The following is a 16293-nucleotide window of genomic DNA, read 5'->3' as shown; positions in this document are numbered from 1 at the left end:
TGGAGACTGATTCAATTAATGATGTTTGACTACTTACTTCTGCTAATATGTCTTTTTACCCCTCCTCTGTCAATGCATGTTCTACTTAATGAAACTACAGAGTCTTCCAATTCACCAATATTTCAGGGAGGTAAATATAGTGGCTCATCTGCTGGCATTAGTAAGGAAAGGAAGATTGGATACTAGTCATGTAGTTTTTTGGAATCCACCACTTTTTATATCTACTATAACCCATGAGGACATGCGAGAAATCTTAGTTATTAGAAGTAGGGGCGGATCTATTAAGGTCCGTGAGGGTGTCACACCACCCGCAAACTTCGACGAAAATACTATTTATATATAGGTATACATATGTTGATATTCTCAAATAACACACAGGTCACCCATAATACAAAAATATCATCTAGTGTAAGTTTTAAAGCGCCACCTTTGTGGCCCAAAGGTTGTGAGTTCGACCTCAGATGGTAGCATATTTTTGTAAAAAGTTAATTTTAGTCAAGAACCAATTGTTGATTAAAACATCATAGGTTTTACGTATATTTTATATATATTGAAAGTTGACTTATTATGTATAATTAATTATTACTTTTGACTTTCTTTTATTTCTCAAGTTATTAAAAATATGAAATTTTATTCTCTCATCAAAATTTTTAAAAACCATGTCCCTCCCAAATCTCAATTCGATCAACCTCTGCTTTCTGGTTCGAGGCTACTGCTGCTGCTGCCACCCATTGGATTCTTTGTCGTCGTCGTCAAAGGCTCACGGCCTCAGCCTCACCACTTTTTGGATCCATTGCTTAGACAAATATTCAATCGATAAGTTTAGTTGACACTCGGAGAGTTTGGATCCTGAATCTGCCTATGACTAGAAGTATCTCTAGTATGGTTTGTATTAATCTAGTTACTATGGGTAATCTAAGTATTATCCATTCTAATGCAATGTTTGAATAGTATAAATAAATAAAACCATCCAAAAAGACACTCTGTTTTGATGGTTTTTTCGTATGGTTTTATAATGCATGGTACTTTGTTGTATTGTATGGTACTGTATTATTCTAACGAATATAGCGTTTGGATAGATTTTATTTTCCGTCATTAAATAATTTCATACATCTATAGTTTGATGGATAAACCTACTAGAAAAGTGGGATACGGAGTAGGACTACTATAAAAAGGGGTAGAATAAAGAATAAAATAAGATTATTAAATAATAAATAATGATAAAATAAAAAATAAAAAAAGATTTAAGGGAATGACCTGATACCACCATATAAGTAGTTACATAAAATGAGGCTTTTCATGGTTACCTAACCACGGAATCAAACCATACCGTACTATATCAAGGATAACCACCATCTAAACAAAGTATTATTGGTTAGGCCATACGATACTATACCGTGGGTAACCATCATCCAAACAAAGTGTTACTTGGTTAGGCCTAACTTATCCTCTTTGGACAGTCAATCTATAACGAAATTCGTACATAATCACTGCCTTTACATGCACATGCCTATACATACATCAGTTATGCAATACCCAAATATTTCTCCCTCTAAAGAGAGCCTAGAAGCTGAGCTGTTACTTACATGCAATTCAGTGAATTAGCCTCGTTTTGATGAAGGTATCTTAATGCACTTGCATACACTATGGTCCAGAACACACTGAACTAAAGCTTTAATTTAAAGCCAAAACCTAAGCTCCACAATGAACTATTTCAGTTGCCATGCAAACATGTATTCTAACAAAAATAGATACAAGATTAAAGAATGAGCACTAGGCGTAATGTGTGTTTCAATATCAAACAATACATTAAAGACTACAGAATTTTCAAAATGTCGCAAGCCATAAAAAAGTTCCCGGTTCATTGTACACCAATACATCTTCCTCAAATTGTCTAACCTTGCCTGAACTGTCTATCCCACGGTCATCATTTCCAGTTGCCTCAGCTTGGGCAACCTTATTCTTTGACACTGGAGCAGCCACAGTGGAAGGAGGAGCATATAGAAGCTGTATCTACTTCCAAAACCGTGCACAAATTTGCATCAGAAAAGACAACTAATCCACAATCCAAAATGCAAACCAGAATGAGGGGTTGTTTTTTAATCGGTTAAACAAGAATGACAAAATTGTTGTTTTCGCGTATACAAAAATCTGTATTTTGGCAAAACAACTTAAATACAAGTTCAAGAATAAATCAAGAACACTTATAAAGTTTCTAACACCTTCAACACAAGATAAAAAATGACCTTTCAAAGAAGTATGTTTTTCGTATTTTAAAGAAAATTAGATGAAGCAGAAAAAGCCAAGTCCTCCGAATTCACGAAGTGTCCTTAAGGAAATAATTCTCCTCAAGTACCCGGGGTTGTGGAATTTTTCTCCCAAGATAAAATGACTTAACAATACAACTGCAGTGGTACCTCAAATGATCAGAATCACTTCGAACTCACTCAACAGTTAGATGATCACATGGAGTATTTTAGAAGACAAGAAATGTTTTCAAGTGCAGAAAAATTCATACCAAACCTATGGAAAAATGCAGGTTTACATAGCCATTAAGTGCCCCTTCTGAAAGGTGGTAATGGCTCACCGGAAAGGTGTATCTTTCTGAACAGTCACGCCTGTCCATTCGAAAGAGTGTGTATTTTCCAAAGAGTCACAACCATCCGAACAATCATACCTTTTACCGAAATAGTGTGTCTTTTACTTAAAGAGTTATGTCCCTTCCAAGCAACTTTTCAGTTTTCATTCACACCAATTGAACCCAATAATCCCCCACATGAATAGGGAAGGGCTACTCTTTGTAAAAATTTATGGAAAAGTATGTTATCATCAAGCAAAGACTGATTGTATTTGGATAAATGGATTTCCCTTTGAACTTTCTATAGTGAACATGCATCGGATGCACTCGGTTAATTGATAGATTTGATATCTTTAAACCATCGAGCTTTAATGTACACCTAGACAACACATGTCAGACAACCAGCCTTATATCATTTATGGTTATCACTGTTTTTTTTGTTTCAATCATGAACACGTCCTGATCTCATGAGAGCTTAAATAATAGGTCTTTACTAACATTCTCTTTGAAACGACTTCTACTTTTCCCTCATATATGTAATTTCCAAATGTTCAATCCTGTAGATTAAACTATTTGGTCAAATCTGCCAAATTTTGACAATCATTAAAAGACTTCACACCATAAGTCTTATCCTTGTTTACTAAACATTATCTACATCATGGGAATGGGTTGGGTATATTGACAATGTTGAACCTGTCAGACACAACTTTCTTTGATCTTCTTGAACCTAGCTCTTGGGATCTCCAGTCTGCTGGGTAGAATTATCGGTATGCTGACTTGTCCTAAGACGTAAACCAATTTCCTTGGATGTCTAATCAACTCCTTCTCTAGTTAGGACTTTTGTATGTGGATCTGACACATTATCCTTTGATGTCACATAGTCAACAGTGATAATTATACTAGGGAGAAGTTCTCTAATGGCATCATGTCTCCATCTTATGTGATGAGATTTACCATTGTACATCATGTTCGGTGTGCTATATATTACTGTTTGACTATCACAGTGTATGCATACTTGTGTCAATGGTTTTGGATAATAAGGAATATCTTCCAAGAATTTTTGAAACCATTCTACTTCTTCACCAACTTTATCTAATGTGATAAATTCCAATTCCATCGTAGAGCGAGCAATACATGTCTGTTTGAATAATTTCCAAGAGACTTCTCCTCCACCTGTTGTAAATACATATCCACTCATGAATTTTACTTCATTTGATTTAGTGATCCAATTTGAATCACTATATCTTTCAAGTATTGCGGGATATTTATTATAATGCAAAGCACAATCTTGAGTGTATTTAAGATACCCCAAAACTCTTTTCATTATCATCCAATGGGTTTTGTCGGTATTACTCGTGTACCGACTCAACTTACTAATAGTACATACTAAATCCGATCGTGTACAATTTATTATATACAGTAAACATCCCAACACTTTTGTGTACTCCAATTGTGAGACTTTAGCCTTTATTTTTTTAAAGTGCAGAGCTCACATTCAATGGAATCTTGGCAATTCCAAATTCTAATTTCTTGAATTTATCAATTACTTTTTTGATGTAATGAAACTATGACAATGCCAACCCTTGTAGAGTTCTATGGATTCATATTCCTAAGATCACATCCACAATTCCACGGTCTTTCATATCAAACTTGCTCTCAAGCATTTTTTTGTAGCATTTATGTCAGAAATGTCTTTACTGATGATCAATATATCATCCACATATAAACAAAAAATGACTTGGTGATTTGGAGTGTCTTTAATGTATATACATTTATCACATTCATTTATCTTGAACCTGTTTGCTAACATGGTTAGCCAAGCTTTTCATGTCATTGTTTAGGTGCTTATTTTAGTCTATATAATGACTTAACAAGTTTACACACCTTATTTTCCTTTTCTAGAATCACAAAACCCTCGGGTTGTTCCATATAGATTTTTTCATCCAATTCTCAATTCAGAAATGTTGTTTTCACATCTATTTGATGGATTTCAAGGCCATATACCACCATCACAATAAACATCTGAATTGATGTTATCCTTGTTACTAGCAAATATGTATTAAAGTAATCAAGGCCTTCTTTCTGTTTGAAGTCTTTTACTATAAGTCTTGCTTTGTATTTTTCAATAGTACCACCTGCTTTTATTTTTCTTTTGAAGATCCATTTTGAACCTAAAGACTTATTTCCTGGAGAAAGATCAACCAATTCCAACATATGGTTGCTTAAGATTGAATTAATCTTACTATTGACTGCCTCTCTCTAAAAGGATGAGTTTGATGACTACATCACTTCTTTAAATATTTGAGGCTCATTTTCTAAGAGAAATATTACAAAATTCAATCCAAACAAAGTTGACGTTCTTTGACGTGTACTACATCTTGGATTCTCATCATTATGTACATCCTCAGTAGGTCTATCTCGAGGTCCTTTAGACCCTGCACTAGACTGTTCATGTCTAGTCTTATACAGATAAATGTGTTCAAAGAATTCAACGGTATCTAATTCAATTACTATATTTTCATTGATATCCAGATGTTTGGATTTATGAACCAAAAATCAACATGCTTTGCTACTTTTAGCATATCCTATGAACACGCAGTCCATCATCTTAGGTCCTATCTTTTCCCTTTTAAGCATAGGAATATAGACCTTTTCTAGATGCCCCCACACTTTGAAATATTTCATGTTGGGATCCTTCCTTTACATTTTCCAAATGAAATTAATTATGTCTTACTATAGGGCACTCTATTGAGTATTCGGTTAGCTGAAAGGATAGCTTCCGCTACAAGTTTTGCGGTAAACCTAAATTTACAAGTAATGCATTGATGATTTCCTTCAAGGTTTGGTTTTTCCTTTATACAATTCCATTAGATTGAGGTGGATACGGGGTTGTAGTTTGTTGGACAATTTCATTCTCTACACATATTTCCGTAAAGAAAAATTCATACTCTCTACTCCTATCACTTCTTATCATTTTGATCTTTTACTCTAACTGATTTTCAACTTCTATTTTATATTGCCTAAACGCATCTATTGCTCCATCCTTACTGTTTAGAAAATAGACATAATAATATCTAGTGCAATCGTCAATAAAAGTTATAAAATACTTTTTTTCACCACAAGATAGTGCTGACTTCATATCACAAATGTCAGTGTGTATTAAGTCTAAGAGATTGAAATTTCTTTCAACAGATTTATACGGATGCTTAGTATACTTTGATTCCACACACGTTTGACATTTTGATTTATTGCACTCAATATTTGGCAAAACTTCTAAGTTAATCAGTCTTTCGCAAAGTTTTGTAATTGACATGTCCTAATCACTCATGCCACAACTTATTAGACTCAAGCAAGTAAGAAGAAACTAAAATTTTATTGATTTCAACATTTATTACATTCATTTTGAATAGGCCCTCAGTGAGATAACATTTTCCTACATACACTTCTCCTTTACTAAGTATAATTTTTCTGAAAAAAACATATTTAAATTCATTTTTGTCAAGAAGTGATACAAAAATCAAGTTCTTCCATAACTTTTGTACATACAGGACATTGTTTAAAGTCAACACTTTGCCTGATGTCATTTTCAGGCAGATTTTTCGTGCTCCTTCAACTTTTACAGTTGTGCAATTGGCCATATATATCTTCTCTTCACCTTGAGCAGGAGCAAAAGTAACAAACAACTTTTTATTTTTACAAATGTGGTGGGTGGCACCAGAATCCATCCACCATTCTCGAGGATTTCCCACCAAGTTGCATTCAGATAGCATGACACACAGATCATCCATTTCTTTCTTGGATTCAACCACATTTGCTTGGTTCTTCTTTTTCCCTTTCTTTAGGATATGACAATCCATTTACTTGTGGCCAATCTTGCCACAGTTAAACCATTTTCCCTTGAATTTCTTCTTAGGTTAATTACTTTCATGTCCATTTTTCTTTTGCTTTTTGGAGTTATTGTGGTCATCTTCTACAATATTTACTCCACTTATTGCAGAATTTTCTTTTGACCTTCTTTCTATGGCTTTGTTATCTTCTTCAATGCATAGTCTTACTATAAAATCTTCGATTGCCATCTCCTTTTGCTTATGTTTCAAGTTGTTCTTGAAGTCCTTCTACATAGGTGGTAACTTTTTTATTATTTTCGCAACTTGAAATGCCTCGTTCACAATCATACCTACAATTAAGTTCATGTGAACATTCAGAACATTTTAATATGTTCAACTAAGTTATTCATCAGATTCATACCATTCGCGAGGAGATTGTGGATGATAACATGCAGTTCCTGGACTTGAGATACAACAGACTTGCTATCAATCATTTTAAACTTAAGGAATCTTTCAACGAAGATCTTTTTTGTTCCAGCATCCTGAGTCTTGTATTTTTTCTTGGAAATTGGAGTGTTTCCATACCTCCATAACGATAAATTTCTCCTGGTTCAAAATTCTCTCGAGCACCTTTGGAGCTTCTTTAAATGTGAATCTTTGAAGACATAAAGTTATAGGGTAGAAGAATATCTTTTGTTGCCCCCTTTTGAAATAAACACCCGTGATTTTTTTGGGTTTCTCCGTCAGTGCCATTACCTACAGAGCACTCGTACAACTCGTTGTGGCAACATTAGTTGCTGCCACAGTCGTGGCAGTATCATTCACTTGACTTTCAGTAGTCATCTTCCTATCACAACAAGACAGTAAATTTTAGTATATCAGAATACTACTTATAAAGTTATAGCAACTTTAAAAACCCCTTATTTCTAGTTTAATGATGAAGTTTTGATGACTTCCAATCGTCAACCGAATGACTTCTAACTTGTGATGAAGATTTTATTTGCTCAAATCACTTGTTATGTTCAAACGGAGTAGAAAGCATAAATCTTTAATCTCTAGAAACCAAACAATACAGATTATGAAAAAAACTTTAGTGAAAAGAAAATTTCACCAAACAAACAAAAAATATTTTTTTTCCATTATTTCCTTAAAATTGTTGTTTTTGGGTACACAAAAATCTGTATTTTGGCAAAACAACTTCAACACAAGTTCAAGAATAAATCAAGAACACTTATGAAGTTTCCAACACCTTCAACACAAGATCAAAAATGACCTTTCAAGGAATTGTGATTTTAGTATTTTAAAGAAAATTAGATGAAACAGAAAAAGCCAAGTCCTCCTAATTCACGGAGTGTCCTTAAGAAATAATTCCCCTCAAGTACCCGAGGGTGCGGAATTTTTCTCTCAAGATAAAATGTCTTAATAATCTGATTGTAGTGGTACCTCAAACGATCGAAATCTCTTCGAACTCACTCAATAGTTAGATGATCACATAGAGTATTTTCAAAGACAAGAAATGTTTTCAAGTGCAGAAAAATTTGTGCCAAACCTGTGGAAAAAATGCAGGTTTATATAGCAATTAAGTGCCCCTCCCGAAAGGTGGCAATGGTTCACCGAAAAGGTGTATCTTTTCTGAACAGTCATGTCTGTCCATTAAAAAGAGTGTATTTTTTTCTAACAGTCACAACCATCCATACAGTTATACCTTTTCCCAAAATAGTGTGTCTTTTACCTGAAAAGTTGTGTCCCTTCCAAGAAACTTTTCATTTTCCATTCACATCGAACCCAACAAAAATACGTTAGAATTCATATCAATCCCAACGTCATCAAGGACTCTTCTGTTTCTTCTTCCTCGTCATATCCTTCCAAGGTATCATCAACTGCATCGCCCATTACCCCACTGACCATTTCCATCATCTCATTTTTCGTCTCATATTCTTACATTATCTTCTGCAGTGATGGTAAATTCATCTGCCTATTCATCTGTCCTATTTATTTTGTTGACACCTTTCATAGCTTTCCCGTGGCTTATGTGGATTTCAGAGTCCGGTATTCATAATAAAGACAAGGGTTACTTTGTTAACACGGAAAATTTCTAATTCTCAAGACAGAAATATCTTTAATTGTAAAAGAGTCCACCAACCCAACTTATGTGCGAGAGGCATAGTAGTAGTTGTTGTTATAAAAGAGTCCATCAGGAAATCTCAATCCCTCATTGTGTATTAATATCTTCTTTATTTATAAGTACTATCACGTATAAATAGGTTTTTCAATCCATTTGAAGGATCAAAGAATTTAGAGTGTTGAGTCAAGTCATTCTATTATGGAATTAATTAAATCAACATTCCCCAGGATATCTCAAGGAATTCCTCGTACAACCAAAAATATTGGAATATTTAGTTGCTTTGCAAAGATGTACCCTCCTCGGGGTTGAAGAAGAAGAAACCATCTAGTTGGAACATTGTCATAGAATCTGTATTGAAGAGGAGCAACCTGGTGCTTGAGCATGCAAACAGACTAGCTAGTGAATGCCCAACAAAATAGGATTAAAATGTCCAAATATGTGGTATTACTTTAGTACTAATACTCCAACAGAATTACCATCAAATTTAACAGATGGGCACACTATACATGATTTCCATGATGTAGGGTCAAAAAAGTTATTTATCAAATTTTGAAGGTTCTAGTCAGTAATGACATCAAAGAATGCATAAAAAGGTGTTTATTCTCAAGAACAACAATAACTTTGAAGAACTAACAAAACAAAAAATATAATTTCATAAGCACCTGAATTCTGAGGGAGATGCCTTGAAGTTGGGACTTAAGCTTGTAAAAACAATGCTTTGTCCTTATAAGATCTTTTGCCATCACCTTTACAACACCCTAAAAGCTGAAGAACTTCAAATCACACAGGATTAAGTACAGCTGCTCCTTGCAGGATACTTGTACAATCTTCAGCGTTATTCATTACTTGATCTCAAGAACAAAAGTGACGAAATAGTTGTCAGCTCATAGTAGTTGCACTGGCTGCATATTAAGGCATTTATCTATTTTGAGATTATGAACTTAAAAATTACGTAATATGTTTTATAGAATTTGTCCACTGTTTGACTCAAACGTTAAATCAAAACCCTGAAGACCGCATTATGTCTTGTTATTTTCTTTGCACTGTGACAAATAACCATGCTTTGGTATCAGTTAATATTAAATGAACACTATAAAATGTATATTATAGCATTAGTTTTTATGATGCAGTAAAACATTTTTCACTGCTTTACTATTTTAGCTACTATAGGTTATTAGTTAGTGAGTAGTTAGTAGTTGCACAAGCTGTTAGAAGTAATTATTAGAAGGTTCTAGAAGATCATTTGTGACTCATGTGAGTCTATAAATAACAAGTTTGGTAGTCACATTTTGTAACCTTTTCAGCTTATCAATAAACCTAACTTCTTCACAATAACCAAAAATATAGTTTTTCTTCTTAAACGCAGTTAGCTTCTGTTCCTGTAGAGTCGACTCAGATGATTTTAACATGGTATCAGAGCCATCAATCGATGGAGGTTTAGAAGAATGTTAAAATATATATTGTAGCATTAGTTTTTCTGATGTAGTAAAATAGTTTTCACTTCTTTATTGTTTTAGCTATCGATGGAGGTTTAGAAGAATGTTAAAATATATATTGTAGCATTAGTTTTTCTGATGTAGTAAAATAGTTTTCACTTCTTTATTGTTTTAGCTAGTACTATAGGTGATTAGTTAGTGAGTAGTTACAAAAGTTGTTAGGTATAGTTATTAGAAAGTTCTAGAAGATCATGTGTGACTCATGTGAGTCTATAAATACCAAGCTTGGTAGTCACATTTTGTAACCTTTCAGCTTATTAATGAAGCTAACTTCTTCACAATAACCAAAAAATACAATTTTCTTCTTGAACATTGTCAGTTTCTTTTCCTGTCAAGTTAAATCAGATGATTTTAACATGGAATCAGAGCCATCGATCAATGAAGGTTTAGAAGAAACATTGATAGATTTTAGATCTCTATTATGGGGAGATTCCTAATCTATATTACTAGCAGTTTTTGAGTAGTTCCAGAGAAAATATCGATCTCTATTTTAAGTTATTTCCAGTAATTTGGTGTGTGTTATTGTTGCAAAATCCAATTTCAATTCTAGTGGAATTCGATCTCTATCTCAACAGTTTTCTAAATCAGAAATGGCGCCAAAAATTGATCCAAGTGATCCTTTGTTTATAGGAACATCAGATGTGTTCGGAGCTACTTTGATTCCAATTAAGCTTATTGGATCAGAGAACTGGAGTATGGAACCGATCAACGAGGATTGAATTATTGGGGAAAAGGAAATACGGTTTTGCGATCCGTGCTTGTAGTGAAAATGTGTATAGAGAAAAACTGCATGAGCAATGGGAAACTTGCAATGTAATAGTTTTGTCATGGTTAATGAGCTCTATTAGTGTAGAATTATTAAATGGTATTGTATATACTACAAGTGAATTTGATGTCTGGGAAGATGTAAGAGAGAGGTCTGACAAGGTAAATCAGATGAGGTTTTATGACTTATATAGGGAAAGTAACTCATTATCCCAAGGAACTAATTTGGTAGTAACTTATTTCACAAAATTAAAGAGCGTATGGAGTGAATATGATGTAGTAATTCCTGCACCATCATATGCTTTTCCAAGGTCCAAAGACTATGCCGATCACCTGTCTAAATTGAAATTAATATATTTTTTAGGAGGCTTGAATGATTCCTATGATCGGTCTAGAAGATAAATTTTGGTAAAGAGAGTTATATCTATACTTAGTCAAGCCTATGCTATGATTTTAGAAGATGATATTCAGCATATGTCTTGTGCAACAACTACAAATGAAAAGGTCGATCCAATTACAATGTATGTCAGTGAAGCTCAGAAAGTAGTTATGGATCCCAAAATCACAAAGGGAGAAATATGACTATTTCCATTTCACTGTGTATACTAAAGAGACTTGCTACAAATTAATAGGTTATCCCAATAATTAAAAGCAGAAAAAAAAGGGCGGTTATAGTGGTAATTCAAGAGGATATGGAGGAAACAACAATCATGCTTATGGAAGATCTGGTGGATATGGAGGTAAGGCTAATAATCAGTTCTATCAGTCAACTGATGATGTAAGACAGTCGACACCACCTAGCAGTCAAGGATACAAAGACATCAATAATAATGTTGTTTTGGCCAAGGGGCAGAGCTTGTTAGATGAAGAATATAAGAAGATCATGGCCCTGTTGAACTAAGATAAGCAAGATTTCAAATAGGTTAACATGTCACGTATAGCTACTTTCTTGGTATCTCATGTTATTTCACCTAACTGGATAATAGATTCTGGTGCCACACATCATGTTGCAATGCATAAAGATGTGTTTTTATCAATTTCATAAGATGAATATCAATAATAATGATAATGTAAATCTTCCTAATGGTGCTAAGGAAAATTTTACACATATTAGAGATGCACAAGTCCTTAAAGGTGAAGTTGTGGGGGATGTATTTTTTGTGCCTGATTTTAAGCTATACTTACTGTCAGTATCCAAAATAACCAAACAGCTCTCATGCTTTGTATCATTCTCTCCTTATTTCTATATATTTTAGGAATTTCACAGTGGGAAGGTTAAAGGGATTGGTAAGGAAAAAATAGGTCTATATATCCTCAAGAATGTCTATAGAGTAGATGAGATGCAAAGACATGGTCAAAAGTTGGTTGCAGAAGTGAGTAAATGAGATTGTATTCTGTGGCGCAGGAGGCTTGGGTATCCCTCTAATCAAGCTCTAAAGCAACTAAACTTGTTGCAACACACAAAATAAATAGAGTCTTTAAATAAGTGTCATGTTTATCCATTAGCTAAACAAACTAGACTAATGTTTCCTACAAGTAGTTTTAGAGCTGAAAGATGTTCTGCATATAGATATTTAGGGGCCATTAAAATTTCAACTTTTGATAAAAATAATTATTTCTTAACTATTGTCGATGATTACAGAAGGTATACTTAGCTTCATTTGTGTAACACCTCGGATTCTGAACCCTGGACGCTACACGGTTCTCATAACTAGAACTGTCTAATAACATGAATATGACTGTGTGAGAATACATGCAAGAATACATTATAGTAACTAAGATCGTGAGGATTCTAAATACTGAATATATACTGATAACGTTAATACTGATAACTAATATGATATTTACTGAGTGACTGTATCTGACAGTATTGATTCTGATGGAACTAGCTGAGTTCTGTACTAAGCTGAGTGACTGTATCTGATAGTCCTAAAATCTATAGAACTATCTGAATTCTATTATAAATACTGAGACTTAGACTGTGGGAGGTAGCCATCTAACCGACATGCCCTGAATAAAGCAATATAGCTGAGTTGGAGTCCAATCTGTAACTCCAATTGGAAGGGTGTCAATACCGTGTCACTAGTAAGGACAAACTGTGAGTGACCCTCATCTGGTAGATACTCTAAGAAGAACAGTAGGAATCTTATCTGACAGGTTAATCCACCTCATCCACCCTCATCTGATAGGTTTTTTATGTCTTAACTTACGCTGGCTATGTAGTTCTAGAACTCAAAGACTGCTTCTAAGAATCACACCCTTTGCTGGCAGGTGAGTTCCTATCCTTGGGTTTACTCGGTGCTTAATCCTACTCCTAACTGAATAGACACTTAAATAATTATACTGAGCTGAACTAGACTGAGTTTACTAAATTGCATTGACTGACGGAATACTACTGAGTTCTGTTAGCTAACTGAGTTTACTGAGATTACTGAGTAGGACTGGACCGGTACTAAATTTACTGAGTTTTCCTAAGTATGTGACTGACTGCTGATCATGGCTTGATTGAGAGCATCTTGAAAACTAATACTGAATCTAGGCACACAGCTAAATTATTGGGTACAAGTACCCCCAAGACTCGATAGCATGATACTAATAAGACATGACACTTTTTGAACACATGACCATAGTCAACAATTCATAGTACAACTATTGGGGATTTTCATGAAGTATTTGCATGTCATAAGCTTACACATAAATAGGAATACATATAAACATTTCATAATTTTGTAAGTCTAATATCGTGAGCATTCCATCAAACCATTAAAATGCATAACAATAACATAGAGGTCATTGTGAACATAAAGGTAAAGCATGGATTCATCAATTTGGTCACAATTGAGTCATAAAGCATAATTCTTATTCTTTTAGGTATTTTAGCAAACACCTTGCATGCATAACTTGAGGATTAGGCATGAACATTAAAATAATACATCATGGTAACATTTTTCACTTCAAATACAAGAATTCCAACCACATGATAACATAATTTCATTATATGTAATAAAGATTTCAACGTGGTAATCATACATCAACATAAACATGGATATGATTCAATTCATAACATGAAACTTAAAATTTATATTTTTGAAATTATTTCTTGAGCTTCATGGGCGAAAGGAATCCATGAATCAACACTTTACATACCTTAGAACGTAAATCCTTAAGGGTTCTTGAAGGAATCCTTGAGCCTTGTCCTAAAATTTTGAAACTAGGGCTTCTTGCTTTTGACAGAGAATGATGAACTTTGGGAAAACTTGAGTGAATAATGAAATATCTAGGTTATTTAGGGATTAATTTTGTGTTTTAAGGCTGAATAGGGTGGGAGAAATGACCTTTTTACCCTCAAACCTGTGATAAAATTTCTGCAAAATGGGATTATCCTCACGACGCAACCCACATAAATGTGAACTGGCTGATGTGACATCAAGAAATGGGACTGGACCTCGCGACGCGGGGCTATCGCGAGACTTCACTGTTTGGGAAACCAAACTTACCCTTACGCTATCTGAAAAATCTCGAAACTCACCTGAGATGTACTATTGACTTACCCCATCATGAATCAACTTGAAAATCAACAAATGGAGGTCGAAAAGGTCATGAAATAAATCCTCAGAGTTCAAAGGCTTAAAATGAGACTAAGTCCATAACACTTGGCAAAAATTTTCTAAGTGTTGGATCTTTTATAGAGGTTTAAGGAGCTTAATTTGACTTTGACTTTTATGGGGTCTTACAATATCTCCCTCTTAGGAGCATTTATCCTCGAATGTGACTGACTGAGAGAGGAGAAATTATAATTGAAGTATCCGCTGAACATGAACAACTGAAACATGATTACACGAATGACATGACTGATTTACTGGAACTTATACCAAACATGCATATCTGATACATGGTTTCATGGATAAACTGATACATGAATGCATGACTGGTATTTTTGATAAACTGAGTTTCTTACAAGGAGAATACATATTTGATGCATGAAAACATGACTGATATGATGCATGAACATATGAATTAATATGCAATGGTATTTGATACTAAGTTTGTGATAGGAATCTGAGCGTGAAACTAGTTTCTAACTGAAATCTGAACATGAAACCATATCAGCTTAAGGAAAGCTATTACTTTGGGATGAGTCTGAGTTTGCGGAAAAGAGATGAGGATACTTGGTTCGTATATTTACTTCTGTTTCCTAAGTAGCTCCCTCAACGGACTGATTTTGCCAAAGAACTTTGAATAGAGGGACTTCTTTGTTTCTCAGTCTGCGAGTCTGATAGATAAGGATTTCGATTGGAATTTATTTGAAAAAGGGTTTGTTCTGAATGTCTATGCCCTCTATACGGACTACAACTGTTGGGTCCTCTATGTACTTCTTAAGAAGGAGACATGAAAGATTGGATGCACTGAAGTTAGATCTGAAGGCAACTTGAGCTCATAGGCTACTTTATCAAAGAGACTAAGTATTTTGAAGGGACCAACATATCGAGGACTAAACTTTCCCTTCTTGCCGAATCTCATTACTCCATGGGAAAGATTTTTAAGTATATATGATCATCAATATCGAACTTGAGATCCTTTCTGCACATATCTATGTACGATTTCTATCAGCTCAGAGCTGTCTTTAGTTGTTCTCTGATCAACTAAACTTTCTCTAAGGTGTCGAATACCAAGTTAGGCCCTATCACAGTGGCCTCATCGATTTTAAACCAACCGATTAGAGGTCTGCATCTCCTACCATAGAGAGCTTCGAATGGAGCCATCTAAATACTGGAATGATAGCTTTTGTTGTATGCAAACTCAATCAAAGGCAAGTGGTCGTCCTAACTACCTTTGAAATCAATTGCACACACCCTTAGCATATCTTCTCAAGGTCTGAATGGTCATTTATACTTGCCCATTTGTCTGAGGATGAAAGGTTTTACTGAGATGAACTCAGGTTCCAAGACCCTTTTAGAATGCTTTCCAAAAGTGAGAGGTGAACTTGGTACCTCTATCTGAGATAATGAATAATGGAACACCGTGTAATCTGACCAACTCCTTGATATAGAGTTTAGCATAATCCTCAATTAAATAAGAGGTATGGACTGGAAGAAAATGAGCTAATTTGGTCATCCTATCTACAATGACCTAAATTGAATCATGCTGATGACGAGTACGAGGCAAACCCATTACAAAGTCCATGTTCACTTCTTCCCACTTCCAAGTGGGAATATTAAACTCCTACATAGACCCACAAGGCTTTCGATGCTTTACCTTAACCTGTTGACATGTAGAGCACTTAGCCATAAACTCTGCAATATATCTTTTTACCCCACTCCACCAATAGATCTCCTATAAATTGTAGTAAAGCTTAGTGGCCCCTGGATAAATTGAATAGCGCGCATTATACACTTCTGCAAGAATTTGCTGCCTTAAGTCATAACACTTGGCACACACAGATGACCCTGACAACGCAATGCACCATCTCCCCCTTAGGAGAAAACCTCAACCTTCTGATCC

At 34.6% G+C, this 16293-nt stretch overlaps 1 protein-coding gene across 1 annotated transcript; it reads right to left on the bottom strand.

The window, feature by feature from the left end:
- Positions 1-1827: 1827 nt before the first annotated feature.
- On the bottom strand, positions 1828-9356 carry LOC107876458 (vacuolar protein sorting-associated protein 2 homolog 1-like). Its single transcript, XM_047393610.1, has 2 exons — positions 9193-9356; positions 1828-2013 (listed from the first exon to the last, which is right to left on the bottom strand). The coding sequence occupies exons 1-2, from the start codon at positions 9271-9273 to the stop codon at positions 1828-1830; spliced, it is 267 nt and encodes an 88-aa protein (XP_047249566.1). The 5' UTR covers positions 9274-9356.
- Positions 9357-16293: the final 6937 nt, after the last annotated feature.

Source organism: Capsicum annuum, chromosome 7 (assembly GCF_002878395.1).
Source record: "Capsicum annuum cultivar UCD-10X-F1 chromosome 7, UCD10Xv1.1, whole genome shotgun sequence".
Lineage (NCBI taxonomy): Eukaryota > Viridiplantae > Streptophyta > Magnoliopsida > Solanales > Solanaceae > Capsicum > Capsicum annuum.
Note: the sequence above shows the minus strand (reverse complement) of the source record. Positions and strands in the feature narration are given on the sequence as shown.

Excerpts from the sequence above, each read along its gene's own strand:
- LOC107876458 (XM_047393610.1), bottom strand. The coding sequence starts at position 9,273 with ATGGCAAAAGATCTTATAAGGACAAAGCATTGTTTTTACAAGCTTAAG. Across the intron at positions 2,014-9,192 it reads GCATCTCCCTCAGAATTCAG|ATACAGCTTCTATATGCTCC; the intron begins GTGCTTATGAAA and ends TTTTGGAAGTAG.